This window comes from Petaurus breviceps, unplaced genomic scaffold (assembly GCF_028583685.1).
Source record: "Petaurus breviceps papuanus isolate PSGF00001 unplaced genomic scaffold, PetGlider_PUasm1.0 188, whole genome shotgun sequence".
In the NCBI taxonomy this organism is placed as follows: Eukaryota; Metazoa; Chordata; class Mammalia; order Diprotodontia; family Petauridae; genus Petaurus; species Petaurus breviceps.
Window position 1 is genome coordinate 40,666,862 of NW_027185804.1, and position 23,751 is coordinate 40,690,612.

Here is a 23,751-nt window from a genome sequence, read left to right on the forward strand (position 1 = left end):
TCTCTCTCTCTCTCCCTCTCTCTCCCTCTCTCTCTCTCTCTCCCTGTCTGCCTCTTCTCCCACCCCTATGAATTCATTTGTTTGTTTATATTGTTTACGTTATCTTTTTGAATTGTTGCTTAGTGCTTGGCAGATAATTACTAGATTGTGGTGTTCTCTAAAGTGTTATGTATAAGTACTCCCTGGCAGGAAAGATAATGCCTCAGGTCCCTAAAACCCCCCACCTTAGACTTTTTTCTATTTCTTCTGAATAGATTTATGGTGGTTTTCTTGCATTAAAGATACAAGCTATAAAGAAACAACTTACAGAGGTTTGATGTAGGATTCAGCTAATAATGATCTTCCCTGTTTACTTGGGTATGTTTTTCATTCTACTTACAAAGATTGGAAAGGACTGTAAGATTTTAGTGTGTACATTTGGAAATTACTTTAAAGCATTGAATATGTAATGTTAGACCTGGAAAATGAATGTAAATCTTTCTCAAGCTAACCTCATATTTTACAGTACAATGGATAGAAATTTGTCCTGGTGTCATGGAGACCTGAGTTCAAATTGGACCTCAGGTACTTATTAGCTGTGCAATTGTAATAAGAATGTAAATTTTAAAGATCTTCCCTGCCCCTAGGCTAATGTGCACCTGAAGCCTGGGGTGGGAGGCTTATTTTTCAGTAGATACTTCTTGATTGGCCAGTGAGTCAATAAGGTTGTTACATTCTCTGAGCCAGGAGAAGGCTACATAAGCCCTGATGTGAGGCTTTGTTTTTGGGACTCACTTTGAGAAGTATTCTGTGATTTGATCTGAATTCTGGGAAGCCGTTGTTGAGAGTCCCCCGGCTTTGAAAAATCCAGAATGTGGAAACCCAGATGTTGACTGGGTATGGATGTAATGGTTGGACAGTTTGGAAATCTGTCTACTTGATGTTTCTGTCTTGATAATTATGCCTGTATACTTTGAGGTTCAGGGTGCTGACCTTTTCTCCTGAACAAGGTAAACGATATATGTCTGACTGATTAAAGTAAGCTTGTTAACCCATTTTGAGTTCCTTTCCTTTAACAAAGCATATCCAAGAACCTGTTGTAGCTGCAAACCCTGAGGACGCTTGGGGTGCTTGCCGCTACAGCAATCCTTGAAAAGTCATTTTTACCACTGTTTGCATCAGTTTCTCAAAATGTAAAATTGGAATAAAAATAGCACCTATCTCTCCATGTTATTTCAGGATCATTTAGATAATAATTGCAAAGCACTTAGTGAAATAACTGGCATATAGAAATTGAGATATAAATGTTAGTTATTGCAATTGTTTTTCATTAATTTTATTGTTTCTCATCTTAGAAATATCAGGCACTATCGCTGAAGAGATTAATAGATGATTACACAGGCTTTAAGACTCAGTTAGGACTGAAGCCACTGTCTTATTATTTTTTTGGACAGAAAGACACCAGAGGGCTTATTTTCAGGGGAGGGCTTATTTTAGTGAACATTGACAGCAATTTTAATAAACAGGTAAATGTGAACAAAAAAATGTACCTTTATTCAATAAGCAAATCACTGGGGAAGAACAGGATGACACGCTCACTGCTGCAGCTCTGATTGGATGCAGCTCGGAGCGCGGCGTGCATTTCACCAGGGGGGGAGGGGACGGTGCATACAGAGGGTCCCGTAATGTAGCGTGTAGCGCAGGGGATCACCTTCACTACAGTAGCAATCTCAATAGGGCTTATTTTCGGGGGAGGGCTTATTTTAGAGGAATCTTACACAGTAAGGGGAGGGCTTATTTTCGGGATAGGTCTTATTATCAGGGAAACACGGTATTAAAAGTGCATGTTCCTTTAAGCACTGACCACTCCTTAATTCCTCCACAATCCCACCCTTACTCACCTAGTTAGCATAATTGACATCTGATTTACTATTGTAACTCTTTATAAACTATACCTATGACTTTTTTAAGTTTGCAGGTTCCCTAAGACCTCCTGCCTGCTGTATAGGGCAACAATAAACTTTTACAATCCTGACTTAAAAGATTGCTTGGACCTTGTGAATTCCTTCCAGACTGCCCAGCAGGGACTCTGGTCATTAGAGCCCCTGTGTCACCTATCACTCCCTCATTACTTTCACTAGCAAAGATCACAATCCTTTCATAAATTTCCACACTGACATTTCCAACGCAATTTCCAAGAAATCTTTGAGAGAGGTTAAATTGATTTGTTAAATGCCTGACAAACCCAAACATCAATTAAACCTGACAGTATGCAGAATTCTCATTAGCCATAGTCTTCCATATAATAATAATGATCATAGTTACCCACTGGTATAGCCCATTCAGGTTTCTAAAATGCTTTAGCTATAGTTTATCAAAGCCCTTTATGAATATTAACTCAGTTTACCCTCACAACACCCTTTGGAGGTAAATGCTATTATTATCCTCCTTTACATTCAAGAAAATTTAGGCAAATATACTATATAGCTGATCCCCATAGTATCCCACATATAGTCACTGTCCAACAGAAAGAAAAAAACATTCAAACTGATATCTTGCTGATTTAAGGTCAATGTCCTAACTACCACCCATCTACCTCCAGTTATACCTCTGCAGAGAAAAGTGAGAAGTTCATTTCCTCATATTCTCTCTGGGATTAGACTAAGGAAATACAATTATATATTACTCAATTTCCCAGCCCCATGAGAGCCAGAGTTTTTCGCCCCAGGATGGACCTGACCAACCACCTGCTGGAGAGAGTACAGATCACCAGCAGCTGTGGTGGTTTCCAGAATTATAAACACATAGATGCAAAGGACAAAGTGAGAGGTCAGTGCAGTGTGGACTTTGGGATCCAGTACTTGGGAGTGCAGTCAGCCATTGCCCCAGGAGTGAGAAGCCACTGAAGCACCACAGTCTTGCAGGCACAGCCATGTGGCAGCTTCAGCTCCTGGCCTGCAGAGTGTAGGGGGACCAAGCAACCAGTCTGAGGGGTAATCTGGATTTAGGTTTAGGGTGGAGGTGCTGTGGTGTGTGACCAGCTTGCCAGAGCATGGGGAGGCTTCAGAGAGGGCACCCAGCTAATGCCTTCGGCAGCTGAGAAAACCCCAGTGTTTGGGAAAAAGCTCCCTGGTCTGGAGGCAGAGTCCTACTGTGGGAAAAAGCCCAGGATTCAAGTGATTGAGTGGCGACATGAGCACGTAAAGGAAGGAAAATAAACAGAGCAACCCAACTTTACAGTCCTATCTTGGAGACAAAAAGGATGAAAGCATGGAACAGGAGGAAGACAGTGAAGTCAGAAGTCTTGTACCAAAAGCTTGAAAGAAAAATATGAGCTGGTTACAAGCCATAGAGGACCTTAAGAAGCAAATAAAAGAAGTGTAGGAAAAATTGGGAAGAGAAATGAGAACACTGCAAGAAAATTATGAAATGAGATTGAACAAGCCTGACTGAAGAAAATAACACCTTAAAAATAGACTAACTCAAATGGCAAAAGAGGCTCAAAAAGGCAATGAGGAGAAGAATGCCTTAAAAAGCTGTATTTGCCAAATGAAAAAAAGAATCTCAAAAGTTCACTGAGGAGAATCATTCCTTCAGAATTAGATTGGAGTAAATGGAAGCTAGTGACATTATGAGAAATCAAGCTGCTGTTAAAGAGATCCAAACAAATGGAAGAATAGAAAGTAATGTGAAATATCTCCTTGGAAAAACCACTGACCTGGAAAAGAGATCCAGGAGACAGAAAACTCCCAGGAATATTATAGCCAGGTGCCAAAATTCCCAAATCAAAGAGAATATTACAAGCAGCCAGGAAGAAATAATTTGAATATTGTGGAAACACAATCATAATAACACAGGATCTGGCAGCTTCTACACTGAGGGATCAAAAGGCTGGGAATATGATATTCCAGAAGGCAAGGAGCTGGAATTAAAACCAAAATCACCTACCTAGCAAACTATCATGTTTCAGGGGAAAATATTATCATTCAATGGAATAGAGGACTTTCAAGCATTCTTGATGAAAAAACCAGAGTTGAATAGAAAATTTGACATTCAGATATAAGATGTAAGAGAATCATGAGAAGGTAAATAGGGAAAAGAAATCATAAGGAACTTATCAAAGTTGAACTATTTACATTCCTACATGGAAAAATGATAATTGTAACTGATGAACTGTCCTCAGTATGAAAATAGTTGAAAGGAATGTATATAGTAGGGTATAGGGCCATATGAATACATATGTGAATGTGTGTATATATGTTTACAGGTAGACATAGATAGAGGGCACAGGACCAATTTAATAGGAAGGGATGATACTTAAAAGGTGAAATTAAGAGGCGAGAGAGGAATATAATATGAGGAGATGGGGAGAGACAGGGGGGATGATGGAATGGAGGGCAGGCTGAGGGGAGGGAAGTTGGAAGCACCCACTTTTGAAAAGGGACAGGATGAAAATAGAGAACAGAACAAGTGGGAGGTGGGATAGGAGGGAGGGAAATATAGTCAGTCTTTTACAATATATCCAATATGGAAATGTTTTGCATAGCTACACATGTACACACTATATTGAACTCCTTAGCTTCCCAGTTAGGGTGCATGACAAGGGAGGAAGGGAATAAATGTAGAATTAAAAGCTTTAAAATCAAATTTTTAAATATACATACATATATATGTGTATATATACTATTATTATTACTTTACATGTAATTGGGAAATAAGATATACAGGCACTGGGGCATAGAGATACACTATGCTCTACTGGAAAAGTCGGAGGGGGTATGGGAGAAGATATGTTACAGAGCAGATTGGAGGAGATGATATCCTGTGGAACCACTATTTTGGGGTGCTAGGTAGGGGAAAATCGGGGAGAAAATGTGTAACTCAAAATCTCGTGGAAATCAATGATGTAGACCAGAAGTTAATAAAACATTTGAAAAAGAAAAGAAAAGAGCTACAGAGAGAGATAAAGAGACAGAGAGGGGCTGAGCAAAGATGGCACAGTAAAAGCATGAACTTGGCATGGGCTCCCACTAGAACCACTTCCAATACCTATAAAAAATGACTTTAAACACATTTTTGAGCTACAGAACCTACCAAGTAACAGAGAGAAATAAATCTTCCATGGAAAGCAGTTGGGCAGGCCTACAGGAAGGGTCTAGCACAGCACACTGGGAGCAGAGCTCAGTCCAGCATAAGCCACATGTTTCTGACCACAGGGTAGCCCAAATCAGCAACCCAGACTGGCCACAGCAGACTTCAGGAGAGTGAATCACCAGCAGCTTTGACACTTTCCAGACTTCTCAACCAATAAAGGCCAAAGAGAAATTAAAAGGTCAATAGGGAAATCTGTTGGAACTGGGCGACTGGAGAACACAGTCTGGCCTTATACCCAGGGCAAGAGGGCCGAGGTACAGCAGATGCAGCTGCTGCTCTATGCCTACCTCTGAAACTCCTGGCCTGCAGATCATAGGGGGACCAAGCAGCCATTCAGAGGGTAGTCACTCTAGTTTTGACCTGCTTGGATCTGGATCACAGTGTTAGGTCGTGGCTTTAGGGGGTGTGGCAGTGTGCTAGAGTGTGGGGTGACTCTAGAGAAGGTACCCTCCTAATAGCTCCAGCAGCTGCAAAAACCCCAGTGAATTGGGACATAGCTCTCTCCATCTGAAAGTAGATTTCTACCATGACAAAGAGCTCAAAAGTCAAGTAATTGACTGGTAAGATGAGCAAGCAAAGGAAGTGCTATCAGACTGTAGAATGCTTTTTTGGGGACCAAAAAGGATCAAAGTATGGAACTGGCAGAAGACAAGGAAGACAGAATTCCTGCATCAAAAGCTTCCAAGAAAAATATGAATTGACTACAATCCATGGAGGAGCTCAATAAGGATTTTGAAAATCAAGTAAGAAAAGTGGAGAGGAAATTGGGAAGAGAAATGAGAGTGATGCAAGGAAATCATGAAAATCCAGTCAATAACCTGACTGAAGAAAATAATACCTTAATAAATAGACTAACTCAAATGGCAAAAGAGGCCCAAAAATCTAATGAGAAGAAGAATGCCTTAAAAAGCCAATTTGCAAGATGGAAAAGGAATTTCAAAAACTTACTGAAGAGAATAATTCCTTCAAAATTCGATTGGAGCAATTGCAAGCTAACAATATGAGAAATCAAGATACTACAAAACGAATCCAAACAAATGAAAAAAATAGAGGGCAATGTGAAATATATCTTTAAAAAACACTGATGTGGAAAATGGATCCAGGAGAAATCATCTAAAAATTACTGGGCTATATTAAAGCCATTATGAAAAAAAAAGAGCCTAGACACCATCTTTTAAGAAATTATCCACTTTAATTGCCCTGATATTCTAGAACCAGAGGGCAAAATAGAAATTGAAAGAATTCACTGATTACCTATTTTTAAAAAATCACAAAAAACTCCTAGGAATATTATAGCCAAATTTGAGAGCTCCCAGATCAAGGAGGAAATTCAAACAGTCAGAAACAATTTGAGTATTGTGGAAACACAATCAAGATAACATAAGACCTAGCAGCTTCTACATTAAGGGATCAAAGGACTTGGAATATGATATTCCAGAGGTCAAAGGAGCTAGGATTAAAGCCAAGAATCACCTACCCAGCAAAACTGAGTATAATGCTTCAGGGGAAAATATGGTCATTGAATGAAATTGAGGATTTTTAAGCATTCTTGATGAAAAAAACAGAGCTGAACAGAAACTTTTACTTTCAAATACAAGAAGCAAGAGAAGCATGAGAAGGTAAACAGGAAAAAAAGAAATGATAAGGAACTTATTAAAGTTGGAACTGTTTACATTCCTACATGGAAAAACAATAATTATAACTCATGAGACTTTTCTCTATATGAGGGTACTTGAAGGAAATATATGTGTGTGTGTGTGTATATATATGTGTGTGTGTATATATGTGTGTGTGTGTTTCTGTGTGTCTGTGTGTACATGTATGTATACATACATATAGTATGTATAGAAGTGTGTATGTGTATAGGAATATATGTGTGGTTTTGTGCATATGTGTGTACATGTATAAATATACAGAGGGCACAGGATGAGTTGAATAGGAAGGAATGATATCTAAAAAGTAAAATGAAGAGGTGAGAGAAGAATACACTGGGAGAAAGAGAAAGGGAGAGATAGAATAGGTTAAATTATTTCATATAAAAGAGACAAGAAAAAACTGTCACAATAGAGGGGATGAGCAAGAAGTTGAAAGGAAATGGGTCAACCTTAATCTCATTGAATTTGGCTTTAAGAGGGAATAACATACACACTCAATTGGGTATGTTACCCTACAGGAAAATAGAGGAGGGGTGAGGGGATAAGAGGGGAGATGATAGAAGGGAGGGCAGATTGGTGGAGAGGGTAGTTAGAAGCAAACAGTTTTGAAAAGGTACAGGGTGAAAGGAAAAAACATAATAAGTAGGGGGTTCAGTAGGATGGAGGGAAATATTGTTACCCTTTCACAATATAACTAGTATGGAAATGTTTTGCATAACTACACATGTACAACCTATATTTAAATGCTTATCTTCCCAGTGGGGCTGGGTGAGGAGGGAAGAAAGGAAGGAATCTGGAACTCAAAGTTTTAAAAACATGCTTTAGAAAATTGGTTTTTACATGCAACTGGGAATTAAGATATACATGCATTGGGGTATTGAAATCCATTTTGCCCTATTAGAAAGTTAGGGAGGAAATGAGGGAGGATATAAGAGAGAACAGATTGGGGGAATGGGTATTCAGTAGGCTTGCTGTTTTGGTGTGGGAGGTAGGGGAAAATAGGGAAGAAAAATTTGTAACTCAAAATCTTTATTTGAAAACTAAAAAAAAGATCATAAAAATAATTTTTAAAAAAGACAGACAGAAAGACAAAAAGAGGCAGAGAGATAGAAATAGAGAAACATAGTCATTGAAAAAAAGAGATAGGGACACACAGGCTCTCTACTTCTCAATCTCTCTTTCTCTGTTTCTTAGTGTGTCGCTGTGGCTGTCTGTCTCTTTGTATGACTGTCTCTGTTTTTCTCTGTGTGTCTCTCTGTCTCTCTCAGTGTCTCTCCCTCTCTCTATGTGTCTCTCTCTGTCTCTGTTTCTCTCCCCCTTCCTGACTATCTATGTATGCAACTAACAAAATTCTTTCCTGCTCCTCCACAACTAGTTCCTGCCCTCTGAGATGATATTTCATTTATACTACATATTACAGTGTGTGTGTGTGGGGGGGGCAGTGTAAAGGTCAACTAGGTGGAAAATTAGATAGTTGATTGCTAACCCTGAAGTAATTTTTCTGAGTTCAAATCTGGCCTCTCCTAATTACTAGTGGTGTGAGACTGGACCAGTCACTTAACTCTGCTTCAATTTCCTCACCTGTAAAATGAGCTGGAGAGGGAAATGGCAACCCATTCCAGTATCTTTGCTGAGAAAACCTCAAATAGGGTAAAGATGTCATAGCTATGACTGAAATGATGGGACAGTATACACACAAACACAGACACACACACACACACACACTCTCTGTGTCTCTCACAGATATACACAAGTGTGTATATCTGTTTATACATATAAACATATATATCTTTATATATATAATATATTTAAACATATATATGTTTATACATATCAGTAAATTCATATGTGTATATATACATGAATATACAGATATGTGCATATCCATATGTCTAAATGTCTGTGGATGTATACACATATGTATATATGTATACACATAAATATATATACATGCCTTTACACAAATGCCTGTATATTCACAAATGTGTACTTTATATGTACATAACTATTTAAATGTTATCTTCCAGGTTGTAGCAGCAAGCACCCCAAGTGTGCTCAGGGTTTGCTGCCCATACAGGTTCTTGAATCTGCTTTGTTAAAGGAAAGCAACTCAAAATGGGTTAACAAGCTTACTTTAATCAGTCAGACATATAGCGTTTACCTTGTTCAGGAAAAAAGGTCAGCACCCTGAACTTCAAAGTATACAGGCAAAATTATCAAGACAGAAACAGATCAAGTAGACAGATTTCCAAACTGTCCAACCATTACATCCATACCCAGTCAACATATGGGTTTCCACATCTGGGTTCTTCAAAGCCAGGGGGCTCCAGACAATGGCTTCCCAGAATCCAGATCAAATCACAGAACACTTCTCAAAGTGAGCCCCCAAAACAAAGCCTCACATCAGGGCTTATATAGCCTTCTCCTGGCTCAGAGAATGTAACAACCTTTTGGACCCACTGGCCAATCAAAAAGTATCTACTGAAAAACAAGCCTCCCACCCCAGGCTCCAGGTGCACTTTAGGCTAGGGGCAGGGAAGATCTTCCAAATTTGCATTCCCATTAAACAGGTAAACATGAGCTCCTTGAGAGCAGTAATTGCTTTTTTGCCTTAGCACTTAGCAAGGCATTTGGTAAATTTTAAGATCTCACTAAATACTTGTGGATGGACAAAAACTGAATCATTGAATGATTATCTCCTTCACCACACATTTTTTTCCCATTTAAATGTTTTATTTTTTTTTCTTTTAGTATATCTAGTAATACCTACTGATTTCCCAAACAAATTTAGGAATTTTAAAATAATGGAATTTTGCATTCTTGTTCTTTAATGAAAATAGCATAGAAATTATTATATATTTCAGATTCTTAGAAAGACTGAATTTCAGTGTCCAAAAAGAAATGTTTATATAGTTCAGAGAATTTCTAAGTCATTAAATTGCTGTTTAAATATTAAAGGACAAGATGAATAAAGAGTTGTATTAAAAGTGGCTGAAATGCCAACATTCAATCAAGATTATGCCACATGACCAAGTTCTGAAGACACTCACTCTTATGCATCTATGTTTCTTAACCTGGAAGAGGATGAGGAGAACTTTACAGGGAAAAATGGGGGGAAACCCAGCTTTGCCCATGAAATTAGGAGTTCATTTAACAATTTTGTAACTGTAGGTAAATCATCTTCCTGAACCTCTAATTTCCTCTTAAGGAGAAATGAGAATGATGCTTATTATCTCATTTTTACAGGTTTCTTTTTGTAGAAAATTCCTCATAAAAATTAAGAAAAAAAAAACAGAAAAATGGGAATTTATTTTATTATCATAACTCTACGAGATGGTATGATTCCTGAGGAAATAGGAGTCATTTCTAAAATTGACACTCCCTCTCAATGCTCAGTGCAGTATCTACTTAATAAGTGTGTGTATAAGGAATTATTTGATTGCTTACCATTATTGAATTCACTGTTGTCTTGAATGTCAAAGAAGACTTGTTTATCATCTAGCAGTGAAGGAGAGTATGAGACTTACTCTGCCACATATTTGGATGATTTCACGCTAATCCAAGCTCGTCCAACATGATTATTAGGGAAATGAAATACAAACTTTAAGTTTCCATGACAATATCCACTATTAGTATCATTGTTATTATGTGAGTTATTATTTGGTTTGGGTCTTTCACTGGGTCCAAAACCTAATTTGTTGATTTCACTTGTGCCAGTATCAGTTAAAAGTAAATAAATATTGCAACTAAGTGCATTTGTATATAAATCACTGGAACAAGAGTCAGGAAGAACTGAGTTCAAAAGTAATGTTGTATATTTACTAGCTATTTGACCAGGGGCAAGTCATTTAACCATTGTTTACCTAAGATTTTCCCATCTTTAAAGTGAGCATAACAATAGCACCCATTTCTCCAGATTGTTATAAGAATAAAATGAGATAATACATACAGTGTTTAGCCCAGTTAATTGAACTTAGTAAACGTTATATAAATATATGCTAGTATTAAGTGTCTATAACTATACTATGCACTAGAAATACAAACAGGAATTTTAAAAAGCCCTTAACAATTAAGATTTATATGTTTATAAATTAGATATCTATGTATATATATTATACACATCCATATATTTTATATATGATGAATTGGAGGTGATTAAAAGGAAGAAAGGATTAACATTCAGTAGGAAACAGGAAAAGATTCTGTAGAAATAGGATGTTAAGTGTGACTTGAAGTAAAACAGTGAAGCAATAGGCCAGAACAAGCTAAGAAATAATTGTATATCTTAAAAAAAGCCTAACACACTGTTTTGGGATTCCACTGCACAGGAATATTTGCTGGACAGTCATCATCCAACCTCACTGTGGGTCAATTATTGAATTAGAAGATTATTTACAATATTTTAAATAAGAATATTCTCCTGTTTCATCATCTTAGGAGATTTCTTCATTAATAATAGTAAAAGAGATTTTATCAAATAAAAAATAATATGAATGGAAAACAAACTGACAGTAACTGTCCCCTATGATTTCAAGGTAATACTATTCCCTGAAGGCATAATTTCCTTTAGCTATTTGTTTGGGCCCTAGCCAGTCTCTGGTATTGCCTTGACAATGCTTTTTGAACTAGAAGTAAAACTGAGAGCATCCATCTCAGGCTCAGATTGCTGGCACAATAATAAGTTTATGTCAGCCATAATTTTGCTGTGATATAGAGAGATATTCATGGTCTTGCTAAAATCAGTCCAATAAATGACTTACTTTTCCATTTTTGTAGACCATGCATGCCCATTAACGACTTAAATATGAGTTTGATCAAATTTGGAGGAAGACAATATTTTTTATTAATGGTCATCGTTTGTTACCATGTCCAAGCTTAGAATTCATTGGTCCATGGATCTAGGAAACGACCATCCATAATCTGGTGATTACACTAGATGTGCCTAGAAAACCCCTTCTATTTTCTTTTCAGAAACAAGTATTGGTACTAGAAAATTGTGGCAAATTCCTTCATCTGAAAAGATCTGCCTGGCAAAGGAGGTAGGTTCTACTCTCAAGTCACGATTTTCACTATTATCCCTGCAATTTTAGTGAATGCTTATTATTCAGAGAGCACAGAGCTAAGTGCCAAGGATGCTAGGAAATATCAGCCTCTGAATTCAAGAACTCCCAGTCCGTGTGGGAAGAGAGGACAGATACATATAAAAAAACCAATGCAGCTGTCACAGACTGTATGCTAAATGCCCTTGGATTCTCATAGATAATCTGTGAAATTCGTTTTAAGAGAAAGTGCAGACATAAAGGCTAGCTACTCAGAGAACACTTATGAAAGAGGCAAACTAGAACACACCCTGACAGAAACAGGGCATGAAGAGTGAGGGCATTTCAGGCAGGGGCAATTGTGTGAGTAAAAGCAGGAAGGAGGGAATTCAGGTTGCATTTCAGGGAATAATGACTAGTAGACTTTAGCTAAAACAATAACTTCATTTAGGAAAGCATTATGGGTATAAGGTTGAGGAAGCTGGTACTGAATAGATTAAAACAAGACTTGAATGTCAGGGAAGTGAGTTGAATATTGCCTTTTGCTTTCCAGATAGTCTGATACAGGAGTTCAATTAGATAATACCAAAAGCTTTTCTTCCATCATTCCTCAGATAAAGATGTCAGGAGCTCAGATTTCTGACTCACCATCTTCTGATGATCCATATGAATATTTTTTTCAATCTCTGCTCAATTTATCCTATAGTTAGGGAAACCCCTAGGTCTCTTATTTCCCCCCATAACTCTCGTGCTACTAATTTGTACTAAATTTGTTCTTAATCTATTCCTACATTGTCAAAATTGAAAAGTAAGAACACAACTAGTCTGGAATAGGTTTCTTCTAGGCAGCGATCATCGTGTTTTTTACTGCCTAGACTTTACTTTCATTCAGGTTGTTGTGTTTGTCCTTTCTCCAAGAGGACAATGGCATCAGGGTGATGATGACATAGCTTGAAGTTGACTTTGATTTGAGTGAGAGAGGGCTGTACAGCTACAAGTCTCACTTTCTTCTCCATAGCCAATCTGGATCCAGATGGCCCAGGATGCAATGGGAGACCCTGGCCCTTTGGGTCTAAGGTGTACTCAGGTTCTTAAATTGAGGGACATTGAAATGTCCATTCAGTGAATAGGCCTCTTTAAGAAATGAATCAAGGGATGGCCTCTTTAATTAAAAAAACAAAGACAAAACCCCACTATCAAATTGGGAGGGGAAGACCCTCAGACTTGGTGGCCAAAAGAGAAACTGTTACTATTTACTATTCACATTCACTCTGTGCTAGGAGGGCAGGAACCCATCGCTATCCTATCTCTAAGCTCTAGAGTGAACTGGGTTAAGGTTTGGTCTTTGAGAAAGAAATCTAGCCAGTAAAGTTTTAGTCAACAAAATTTACCGTCTTTGGGGCAGTGCACTGTCTGGTGAAGAAAGGGACAAGAAGAAGGACGTGTTGGGAGAGAGGGAGACAAAGGGGGAGGGGGAGAAAGAGAACATCCAGCACCTTAAAGGAAGGTTTTGGACTATCAGAATTATATTAAAAGTGGTAAACTTATTAGAGTGACATGAAATGCAAATAAGGTTGGGAAGGATTCAAATAGAAGAGTGCATTGCTGGTTAATGGACTATTAATGAACATCTGCCATTAAAAAAGGACAACTTTCAATTATTTAGGAAATACCCTCTTGTGGAGGTATTTCTTGGTGAGTAAACCAAGTAAAGCAGGGCATTAGCAATTTGTCTAATCTGAAAATTCCAAAAAAATTCCTAGCTCTCTTATTTAATTCAGAAATTTACTGTTTGTTTTGATATAATTATAGAAAGTTTGATCAGCACCTCATTTCCATGGTTTGCTTTTATTTCTTTAATTTAACTATTGCTTCTCTTGCTAATTCATGATTATGCAAAGAGACTGGGTTTAGCTTTAACAATTCACTCTTCCATCTTTCTGGAGATCACCCACCCATGTATTTTTTGTTTGTTTGTTTGGTTATTTGTTCTTTGCTTTTTTGGAGGCATAATTGGGGTTTGGTGAATTGCCCAAGGTCACTTAACAGCTAGTTAAGTTTTAAGTGTCTGAGGTCACATTTGAACTCAGGTCCTTGTTACTCCTGGGTCTGTGCTTTATTCACTGCACCACCTAGCTACCCCCAACAGATGTGTTTCTTGGGAGTGTTTATTTAGACATAACCACACAAATATACATATGCATATACATACAAAACATATGTACATACATACATATACGAACATACATAATATATCCAGGGAACATAGTGTGGTACAGTGGAGATCATGAGTCAGGGAGATCTTACTTTTAGCTCTACCTCTGAAGACCTTAACAGAAAATGTTTGAATTCAACGTCCTTGGACAAGTCATTTAGCCACCTTATGTCTCAGGCAACAAGATTGAAAAAAAAAAAATGACTAAAAAACAAGGGATATTTAGGTGGTGACATGAGATAGAGGATTGTCCTGCAGTTGGAAAAGTCTGAATACAAATCCAGTCTTGGTCACTTACTAACTAGATGACTTTGGGCAAGTCACTTAACCCTATCTGCTTTAGTTCCTAAATTGTTAAAAGAGCTGGAGAAGGAAATGGTGAACTACTCCAGTTTCTTAGACAAGAAATGCCCAAATAGGATTGTGAACAGTCAGACATTACTGAATGAGAACTGAAAGCCTAAGGTAAGTCTCTAATTTTATAAGTTCTACAACAGCTGTTATATGTTATATTATATTATATATATAATATATATTAATATATATTTCAATTATTATTTTCTGTTTGGAAAATAATTTGCAAATTGTGGTTTTCTTTAAAGGGATAGACAAAGGTACTTCCTGGCAGAAAAGATAATGCAACAGATACCTAAAAAATGCCACTTCAGGCTTTCGCTACATTTTCCCAATAGCTTCATGATTCCTTTCTTTATATTATAGCCTCTAGCTACCCAGAAACAACTTTCAGGAGGTTATATCTAGTATGTGACTAATAAAGATCTTCCCTCTTTATTTGAGAATTTGTTTCACCCTACTTAGAAAGAATGGAAAGGACTATAAGGTTTTAGTGCATAGATTTAGAAATGACTTTAAAACAATGAATATATAATATCAGAATTGGAAAAGTACTTAAGTATTTTCTATTTCAACCTCATATATTACAGTACAGTCAATAGAGATCTGGGCTTGGAGTCAGGGAAACCTGAGTCCAAATTTGACCTCAAGACACACTTACTAGCTTGTGTAACTCTGGGCATGTCATCTTTATCCCCTATTTGCCTAAGTTTCCCAATTTGTATCATTGTAGTAATCGTAGCAAATACTTCTCCAGGTTATTTTGATAATAATTGGAAAGCAGTTAGCATAATACCTGGCACATAGAAAATGCTAAGCCAATGTTAGTTATTATCGTTTTTATTGTTGTTATAAAACTCAGGCTAAATAGGTGAAGTGATTGATTATTACACAGTCTTTAAGGCACAGAGTTGGGATCAAAGCCATTTAAACAATTTTAACTGATATTAATATAGCACTGACTATCTGGCGGGTAGTGCCCAAGACACTTTAAAAATATATTCCCATTTTAGCCTCGCAGCATCCCTAGCAGGTAGATGCTATTAATTCCCTAATTTTAAATGTGACAAAACTGAGGCAAATAGGAGTTAAATAATTATTTCAGGTTCACATAGCTAGTAATTGTCTCAGGCTGGATTTGAACTCATGTCTTCCTGACTACAGACATAACACTCACTTAGCTGCCTCTATGGCATATTAATGCTAAATGTACATTTTGTTAATGGTCATATAACCTCAATTTTGTTATCATTCTAGGAAAACTACTGACATGTTCTTTATAAAAACCCTTGACTAGATTATCACTACTGAAATTCTCCCCAAAAAAGTCCAACTTTTGCTACTATGGAAAGAAATCTCTTTTACTGTTAGCTTGTCTTATGACAATTGTCCTTACAAAAAAAAGAGCAGAAATATAATTTAAGGGTTATGAATTATAAAACTTTTCAAATATTTAAAAGGCTGCCATGTGAAAGAGAACAGAGCCATCTCTTTCTGGGTTGCAGAAAACTGAAATAGATCCAAAGGGTAGTAGTAACATATTCAATATGACACAATGAATACCAAAAGTAGAGGAGAGAAGACCCAACTCTGAACTTCCATTTTAATGTATAAAGAAGAGAAGCAAGTCACTTTAGGTGTTATTAGGCTCTCCTTCATGTAAGGGTTCTAGTTGAGCTCTATTTTCCAGAATGGACCATGTTTAAAGTATGAAATATACAAGATTCTGCAAATTTACAGTCACCAATATATTCAGATCATTATCTATGTGACTCTTCCTTTGGCTTCTTTCATAATACACGATTTTCTTTCAACTCAAAGGTATAGGATTTGAAAATAAGTGCAAATTTTGAAACCAATCCTAAGATTATAATAATAATTTCTTCTTCACACTCCATCCTTCTCTTCTCTTTCTTCCATTTTCTTTCTTTCTCTTTTTCTTTCTTTCTTTCTTTCTTTCTTTCTTTCTTTCTTTCTTTCTTTCTTTCTTTCTTTCTTTCTTTCTTTCTTTCTTTCTTTCATTCTTTCTTTTTTTTGCCTTTTGGAGGGTAATTGGGGTTAAGTAACTTGCCCAAGGTTACATGGCTAGGTTTTCTTCTTGTGTATGTGTTAGGTGTCTGAGGTCAGATCCGAACCCTGGTCCTCCTGACTCCGGGGGGTAGCGCTTTACTCACTGCGCCACCTAGCCACCCCATCTTCTGTTATTCTATTTGACATGTGTTTTGCTTCTCATAGTCCATCTCTGATTCTCTCCAACAGGAATCATGGTGAGCCCTGACAGGAATCAGAGTGGTGTGGTCGTGTTCATCCTTTTAGGATTCTCTGATTATCCAGAGCTCCAGGTGCCCCTCTTTCTACTGTTCCTCACCATCTATGCAATAGCTGTGGTGGGTAATGTTGGCATGATTGTATTCATCAAGATCAATCCCAAACTCCACACTCCCATGTACTTTTTCCTCAGCCATTTGTCCTTTGTGGATTTCTGTTACTCCACTATAGTTACACCAAAACTCCTAGAAAACTTAGTTGTAGAAGACAGAAGCATCTCCATCACAGCCTGCATCACACAGTTTTCCACTTGTGTCACCTGCGTGGCAACAGAGATGGGCATGTTGGCAGTGATGGCCTTTGACCGATTTGTTGCTATTTGTAATCCTTTGCTGTACACAATTTCAATGTCCCCAAAGCATTGTGTCCTGCTAGTAACTGCGGCATATTCTTGGGGCATAATTTGTTCTATTGTACTCACCTACTCACTTCTTGTATTGTCATTTTGTGAGACCAAAATCATTAATAACTTTGTATGTGAATATTCTGTATTTCTTTCTGCTTCCTGCTCTGATACACACTTCAGTGAGAAAATGATTTTTATCTTTGCAAATCTCAGTGCGTTTTGCACTCTCATCATTATCCTTACATCCTACTTTTTAATTTTTGTTACAGTCCTCAAAATGCATTCAGCCAGTGGCAGATACAAAGCTTTCTCCACCTGTGCCTCCCAATTGACAGTTGTTACCATCTTTTATGGGACCATCTTCTTCCTTTATTGTATTCCCAATTCCCAAAACTCACGGCTTGTATTCAAAGTGGGATCTGTTTTTTATATTGTAGTGATTCCTATGCTAAATCCCTTAATATACAGTCTAAGGAATAATGATGTGAAGGCAACATTAAGGAAATTAATGGACTTCAAAATCATTTCTCAATAAGATCGTTTCTACAGATTCCATGACTACTGGCTAAAATGTTCTGATTTTTGGTAATTCTTAATTAATTCTCTGAGTCCTTTTCAATTATTCCGTTTTCTGGTGGCCACACTTTCAATTTCTACTACCATCTGAAAAATAGTCATTAACATTTTTAGATAAATGAAGAAAGTGTATTTGAAATGAGAAAAATCACTGCCATAAAATCATTTCAATATTCTCCATGATGTAGCATAAACTTTAGAAACTTTTGTAAAAGTTCCTTGCTGATTTGTTGTAAAAATAAATTGATTGATTTGTGCTCTCTAATTGAATGTGGTTTCTTCTTATTTCAACTATTTCATATAAAACAAGGGAGCAAAAATCTAGGGCATGAGCTCGTTCACTGAGCAGGTGTTTTTTACGATGTGCTAGAAAATAAAAAAAAAAAAAAACATCTTGAGGAGTGACCATATTTAGTGTTGGAAGAGAATAATAGTCACCAATCCTTGAAGCAACTCAATCGAATTCTTATAAATCCAGATTTTATCCTACAAAGTGTTTCGTACAGTTCTCATAGCATAATAAAGGCTTAATAAGTGTTGATCTTTTCATAATTTGTAGCATAGGGAAAAAAGGATTCTTGACTCTCTTCTCTTTCAACATGAACAATTCTATCCCAGAGATCAACTTCCAATTTATTTATTTAATTACTGATTAAGGGACTAAAACAAGCATTTCCATAACATAGTATAATAAAATGAAATATAATTGTGCATAGAACTTCAACTCTATTCTGTATAACTTGTTCTTCCTTTTTAAAATTTTTTTTAATTTCTAATATAAAGCATTTCCATAACATGGTACAATAAACTGAATAAACATGAAATTGCAAATATGCTGTGCACAACTTATTCCTTTGAAATATACAAAAAAATAAATCAAGTAAATTTCTTTTTTTTTCATCCATTCCCCCTCTCCCTTAGACCTACAGATGGCTACCATTAGAGAGAAACAGGTATGGTCTTTATAGTTAATTTCAACATTTATGATGGGCAAAATAACTTATTTGTACAAAGTCATTCTTAAAACAATATCGCTGTTACTATATACAATGTTATCTTGGTTCTGCTCATTTTTTTCTTCATTACTTTGTACAATCCTTTCCAAGTTTTTTTTCCCCCTATAATCATTGAGTTCTTTTCTGTTATCTTAGTGGTCTTCTATCAAAATCGTGTACCACAACTTGGTCAGCCAGTCCTTAAATATAAACCAAATTAAAAGCATAATTAAAATGTGCTATTTCTTTTAAATGTATACTATAATAACAAAGTAAATTTATTTTCCTGTTTTTCCCACTGCCCCTCTACCCTAGAGATGTCTATCATTAGGTACACACAAAAGCACACACACACATATATTCATGTAAAATCATTGTTTGAACACTTCTCTTTATTAGTTCTTTCTCTGGAAGTAGATATTGTCTTCCTTGATATGTCCTTTGTAGTTAATTTGGGTTTTAATAAGAGTTAAAATGACTTAATTTCTCAAAGTAGTTCTTAAAACAATATTTCTCTTACTATTTCCAATGCTGTCCTCCTTCTGATCATATTGATTTTCATTTTTTTGTGCAAGTCTATCCATGATAGATCTGCAAATTTGTCAATCTCAATCTCTCCTCCAGAGGCAATGAAGTCCATTGGCAAGATGAAAGTCAAGATGACTGGCGATGGCCTGGGATGCAGTGGGTCACCTTGGCTCAATGACAAGAAATATTTTAAGCAATAAAAACCAGATAACATTTTCACAACCAGATAATTTTAACTTTCATGATTGGAAAAAAAAAACAATAAATTTAGGAAGTAGCGAAACAAAAACCCATCTAATGAAAAAGAGGTTGACTTGCTTTGAAGGCAGTTATAATTATACAAGGGGAAAAGAATTAAGAATATCTCATTGAAATTTCTGTTAGATATCCCTTCACAGAGCACCAGTTTACTATATATTACATAATTTAAAAGAGGCAGAGCACCCATCTATTTGAATTGCAGAATCCTTTTGTACTCATGTCTGATAGTGTACAATCTTTAGATCTGAGTACCTCATTATGAATAGGATATCAATAAATAGGAGAGAGTATGTAATAGGATGATATATATATGTATATATATATATATATATGAAAAAGACCATCTAATACATGTCAAAGACTTATTTGTGAAAGAACTGGACTTGGGAAGGCCAGAGAAAAGACTTAAGTTCATTGATTACTGTCTTTATATATCTAAATGGCTAATGAGTTAATCAAACAGTGAATAAGCAATTATTGTTAATCTATTAGCCAGTAGATTACTGGTTATAAATTGGATTTACAAAAAAAAAAACAAGAAAAAAATTCAAGCATCCCTTGTCTTCACAAATGTTACCTTCTCCCTTGGAAACGAAATAGGAGACATATAAGAATATGTAGAATATAACTTCTAGATATGTGAATGATAATTTTGTGAAGGGAAGGTGGCATTTGAGCTGAATTTTTAAGGAAACTATAGCTCTTAAGATGTGAAGTTGAAAAGAGAGTGCATTGTGGCATTGCAGGATAACCTATACAAGGGCTTTGAGATGACCAATGAAATGATATATGTGAGAAATAGCAATTAGGTCAATTTGTTTAGTCTATAGAGTTCATGAAGGGGGAAATATTTAACAAATCTACAAAGTAAATTTGAGCTGCGATGCAAAGGTTTGTAAATTTCAAATTAAGCTGTTGGTTTTTTACCTTGAATATAATAAAGGATTACAAGAATTATTGAAAAAGATATGGCAGGCTTAGATTGTGCCTGAGACAAAACCTATTGCAACCACTAAAGAGTGATTGTCCCCAGAGAGGAAGACAAAAAGCAATGGGTAGAAATTATAAGTAGAAAAATTTATTGTTAATGAATTTTTTATTTTAATTTATAAAATTAATTCATTTATAGTTTTCACCATTCACTTCCATAACATTTTGAGTTCCAAATTTTCTCCTCATCCCTTCCCCAACTCCCCAAGATGGCACACAATCTGATACAGGCTTTTCATATTCATTCATATTAAACAGATTTTCATAATAGTCTGTAAAGAAGACTTAGAACGAATGGGAGAAACCACAAGAAAGAAGATACAGAGGCAGAGACAGAGACAAAGACAGAGAGACAGAGGCAGAGAGAGATAGATAGAGAGAGAGAGAGAGACAGAGAGAGACAGAGAGACAGAGAGAGAGACAGAGAGACAGAGAGACAGAGAGAGACAGAGAGACAGAGAGACAGAGAAAAAGACAGAGAGAGAGAGAGAGAGAGAGAGAGAGAGAGAGAGAGAGAGAGAGAGAGAGAGAGAGAGAGAGAGGGAGAGGGAGCACAAATAGTATTCTTCAATCTACATTTCGACTCCATAATTCCTTTTCTGGACGTGGATAACATTTTCCATCATGAGTCATTTGACATTGTCTTAGATCCTTCGTTGCTAAGCAGAGATAATTCTGTCAAAGTCAGTCATAGCAAAATATTGCTGTTAGTGCATAAAATTGTCTTCTGGTTCTGCTCACTTCACTCAGCACCGGTTCATGTAAGTACAGGTTTTTTTCTGAAGTCTGCCTGCTTATCATGTCTTATGGAACAATAGTTTCATATTATATTCAGATATCATAACTTGTTTAGCCATTCGCCAGTTGATGAGCAGCTGCCTCTCAATTTCCTATTCTTTACCACCCCCGACAGTTGCTATAAATATTTTCATACATGTGGGTTTTTTTTCCCATTTTACAATCTCTTCAGGATATAAAACTAGAAGTGGTATTTCTGGCTCAAAGGGTATGCACAATTTGATATTCCTTTGGGCATAGTTCCAAATTGCTTTCCAGAAAGGCTGGATCATTTCAAAACTCCACAATAATGCATTAATGTTCCATTTTTTCCACTTCTCTAACATTTATCATTTTCCTTTTTTGGCATATTCAACAATCTGATTGGTATAATATGGTATCTCAGAGTTGCTTTGATTTGCATTCCATTAATCAATAGTGATTTAGAGCTTTTTTTTAATATGACTATAAGCCAGGAGAGGCATAAAGACTTCTCCACCTGCACGTCACACCTGTCATTTCCACTGTCTATGGAACCCTTCTCTTTTTATATATTGTCACCAGTTCTAAAAATTCATGGATTATAGACAAAATGACTTCTGTTTTTGTTTTTGTTTTGCTTCTCCCAACCCTGTGGTCATTCCTATTTGAGCCTTATAACATACAGTCTTAAAAACAAAGGTATTAAAGTAGCTGTCAGGAAGCTAATTGACCCCAAAATATTTTCTTGCTAGAATTAGTTGCTGACTTGGGGGATCTGACATTTACTTCTTGGTGACTTTGGGAGGACATTCAGAATTCACAAACACATATTTTAACTGGTCTGAGGAGGGTATTTTCTTTATTCTGCATAGCTTGTAACAATTAAAAAAGCTTTATTAAAATCAGAAATAGAAGTTCTGAAGCATATATGAAGTTGTTATTATGGGTCCCACACCATGCTGGGATATCACATAATAAACCACTAAGAAAAGTCAAAAATAAAAATATAGGAAAATTTGGAGGAGTGAGAGAAATGAAAGTCTAAAGGGGAACTTGTGGGATGTGGGAAAACTAACTTAAAAGATGAGATAGAGTGATACAGGTAGAATTTTAGAGGCTGAATTTCTAGAAGCTGGGTAGGGAAAGAATTGAAAATAAAGATTAGATAAGTGCAAAATTATTTTTGTTTTATTCCTGTATGGAAACAGGTGCTATGGGAAAACAAACAAAATAAACAAATAAAAAAGAACAAAAAAATCCAATTCAGAATTTTCAACATTTGGACAGTTCTCCCATTTGGACCATTTCATGTGTTATATAGCTATAATTCTCAGAACCATGCTAGGTTCTGTACTTACCCCTAATTCTACCCATCACTCAACACCCAAACAAAACATCTCCCTTCCTTTCCTCTTCTCTTCTCCTCTCTCCTATCTTTACAGCATGAGTTCATGTTATTTTCCCTTTTCCTCATTTATCTTTTATGAATTTCTCGGGAAACTTGATATGATTTGCATTTTAATAAATACTAACTTCATAAGGGATTAGTAATTATTTTTAATATTATAATTTTGCCTAGACATCTAACTTCTTTGCTATAAATAGCTTTTACTGTAAAATCAACTCTTCTAAAACAGATTGGTATCTGACCTGTACCTTTTAGAATTAGTGATTTCCTAGGTCACCAAGAGGTTAACTGGTTAATTGGGTAATAACTTAGTGTGTTGCAATGCCAAGCAAAGGCAACTTTCCAAGGTTCAAAATATCAGCATAGCTGCTCTCCATTTTATTCAGTGACAAATTAAGAACAGAGAGAATCAAAATATAGCATAATGCAAAATACAGCATTTACCAAGTGTAATTCAATAAAGTAAAGTACTACCCTACCCCTGGACATTACATTCATTTCATCAATCACAAAGCCCCTCTTCTCAAATGGAGATTAGTTTCCAATCATAAAAAAGTACATTTATTTGGTCAGTCACAGAGCACAAAAAAATGTCAAAAGTTCCCCACCCCTGGATCACAACTGAATAGGCCATCTACCCCAGAGTTACAACAAGCTTAAGATATTGTCACAGCATTTAATACCCAAAGAGAGGTCTTCTCTTCATCTTTACCTGAGGCAAGTTCTAAGCAATCTCTGTTCCTGGGGAGACAAAGCTTAATAAGGCCACAAGATACTTTGCCAGTGTCTTCATTAATTCATTTTCTGTCTGCAGAACAGGCCTAGGACCCCTGAAAACATTAGCAAAACCCTCTCCCAGGATTTCTATAAACCTACAACATGAAAATCTTTCTTCAGGGCTTCTGAACCAACAGCAAGGTTCCCAGACCTCTACAACAACAGCATTGGCCTTCACCAGTGGGCACAATTCACTCTCTGTCTGCAGAACACTCTCAGGAGCTCTGAACCAACATCCAGGTTCCAGAACCTCTGCAACAACAGCATTGTCCTCCACCGGTGGACAGAATTCACTCTCTGTCTGCACAACAGTCTCAGGAGCTCTGAACCAACAGCAAGTTTCCAAGACTTCTGCAACAACAGCACTGTCTTTCACAGTGGACAAAT

The 23,751-nt window shown here is 36.5% G+C and overlaps 1 protein-coding gene across 1 annotated transcript; it reads left to right on the forward strand.

Moving 5' to 3' along the window:
* Positions 1-16,652: 16,652 nt before the first annotated feature.
* On the forward strand, positions 16,653-17,605 carry LOC138163535 (olfactory receptor 5D18-like). The gene has a single exon (XM_069090987.1). It carries the CDS (start codon positions 16,661-16,663, stop codon positions 17,603-17,605), a length of 945 nt encoding a protein of 314 aa, XP_068947088.1. The 5' UTR covers positions 16,653-16,660.
* The last annotated feature ends 6,146 nt before the right edge of the window (positions 17,606-23,751 follow it).

What these genes read in the sequence shown, in the direction of transcription:
- LOC138163535 (XM_069090987.1), top strand. Translation starts at nt 16,661, where the DNA reads ATGGTGAGCCCTGACAGGAATCAGAGTGGTGTGGTCGTGTTCATCCTT.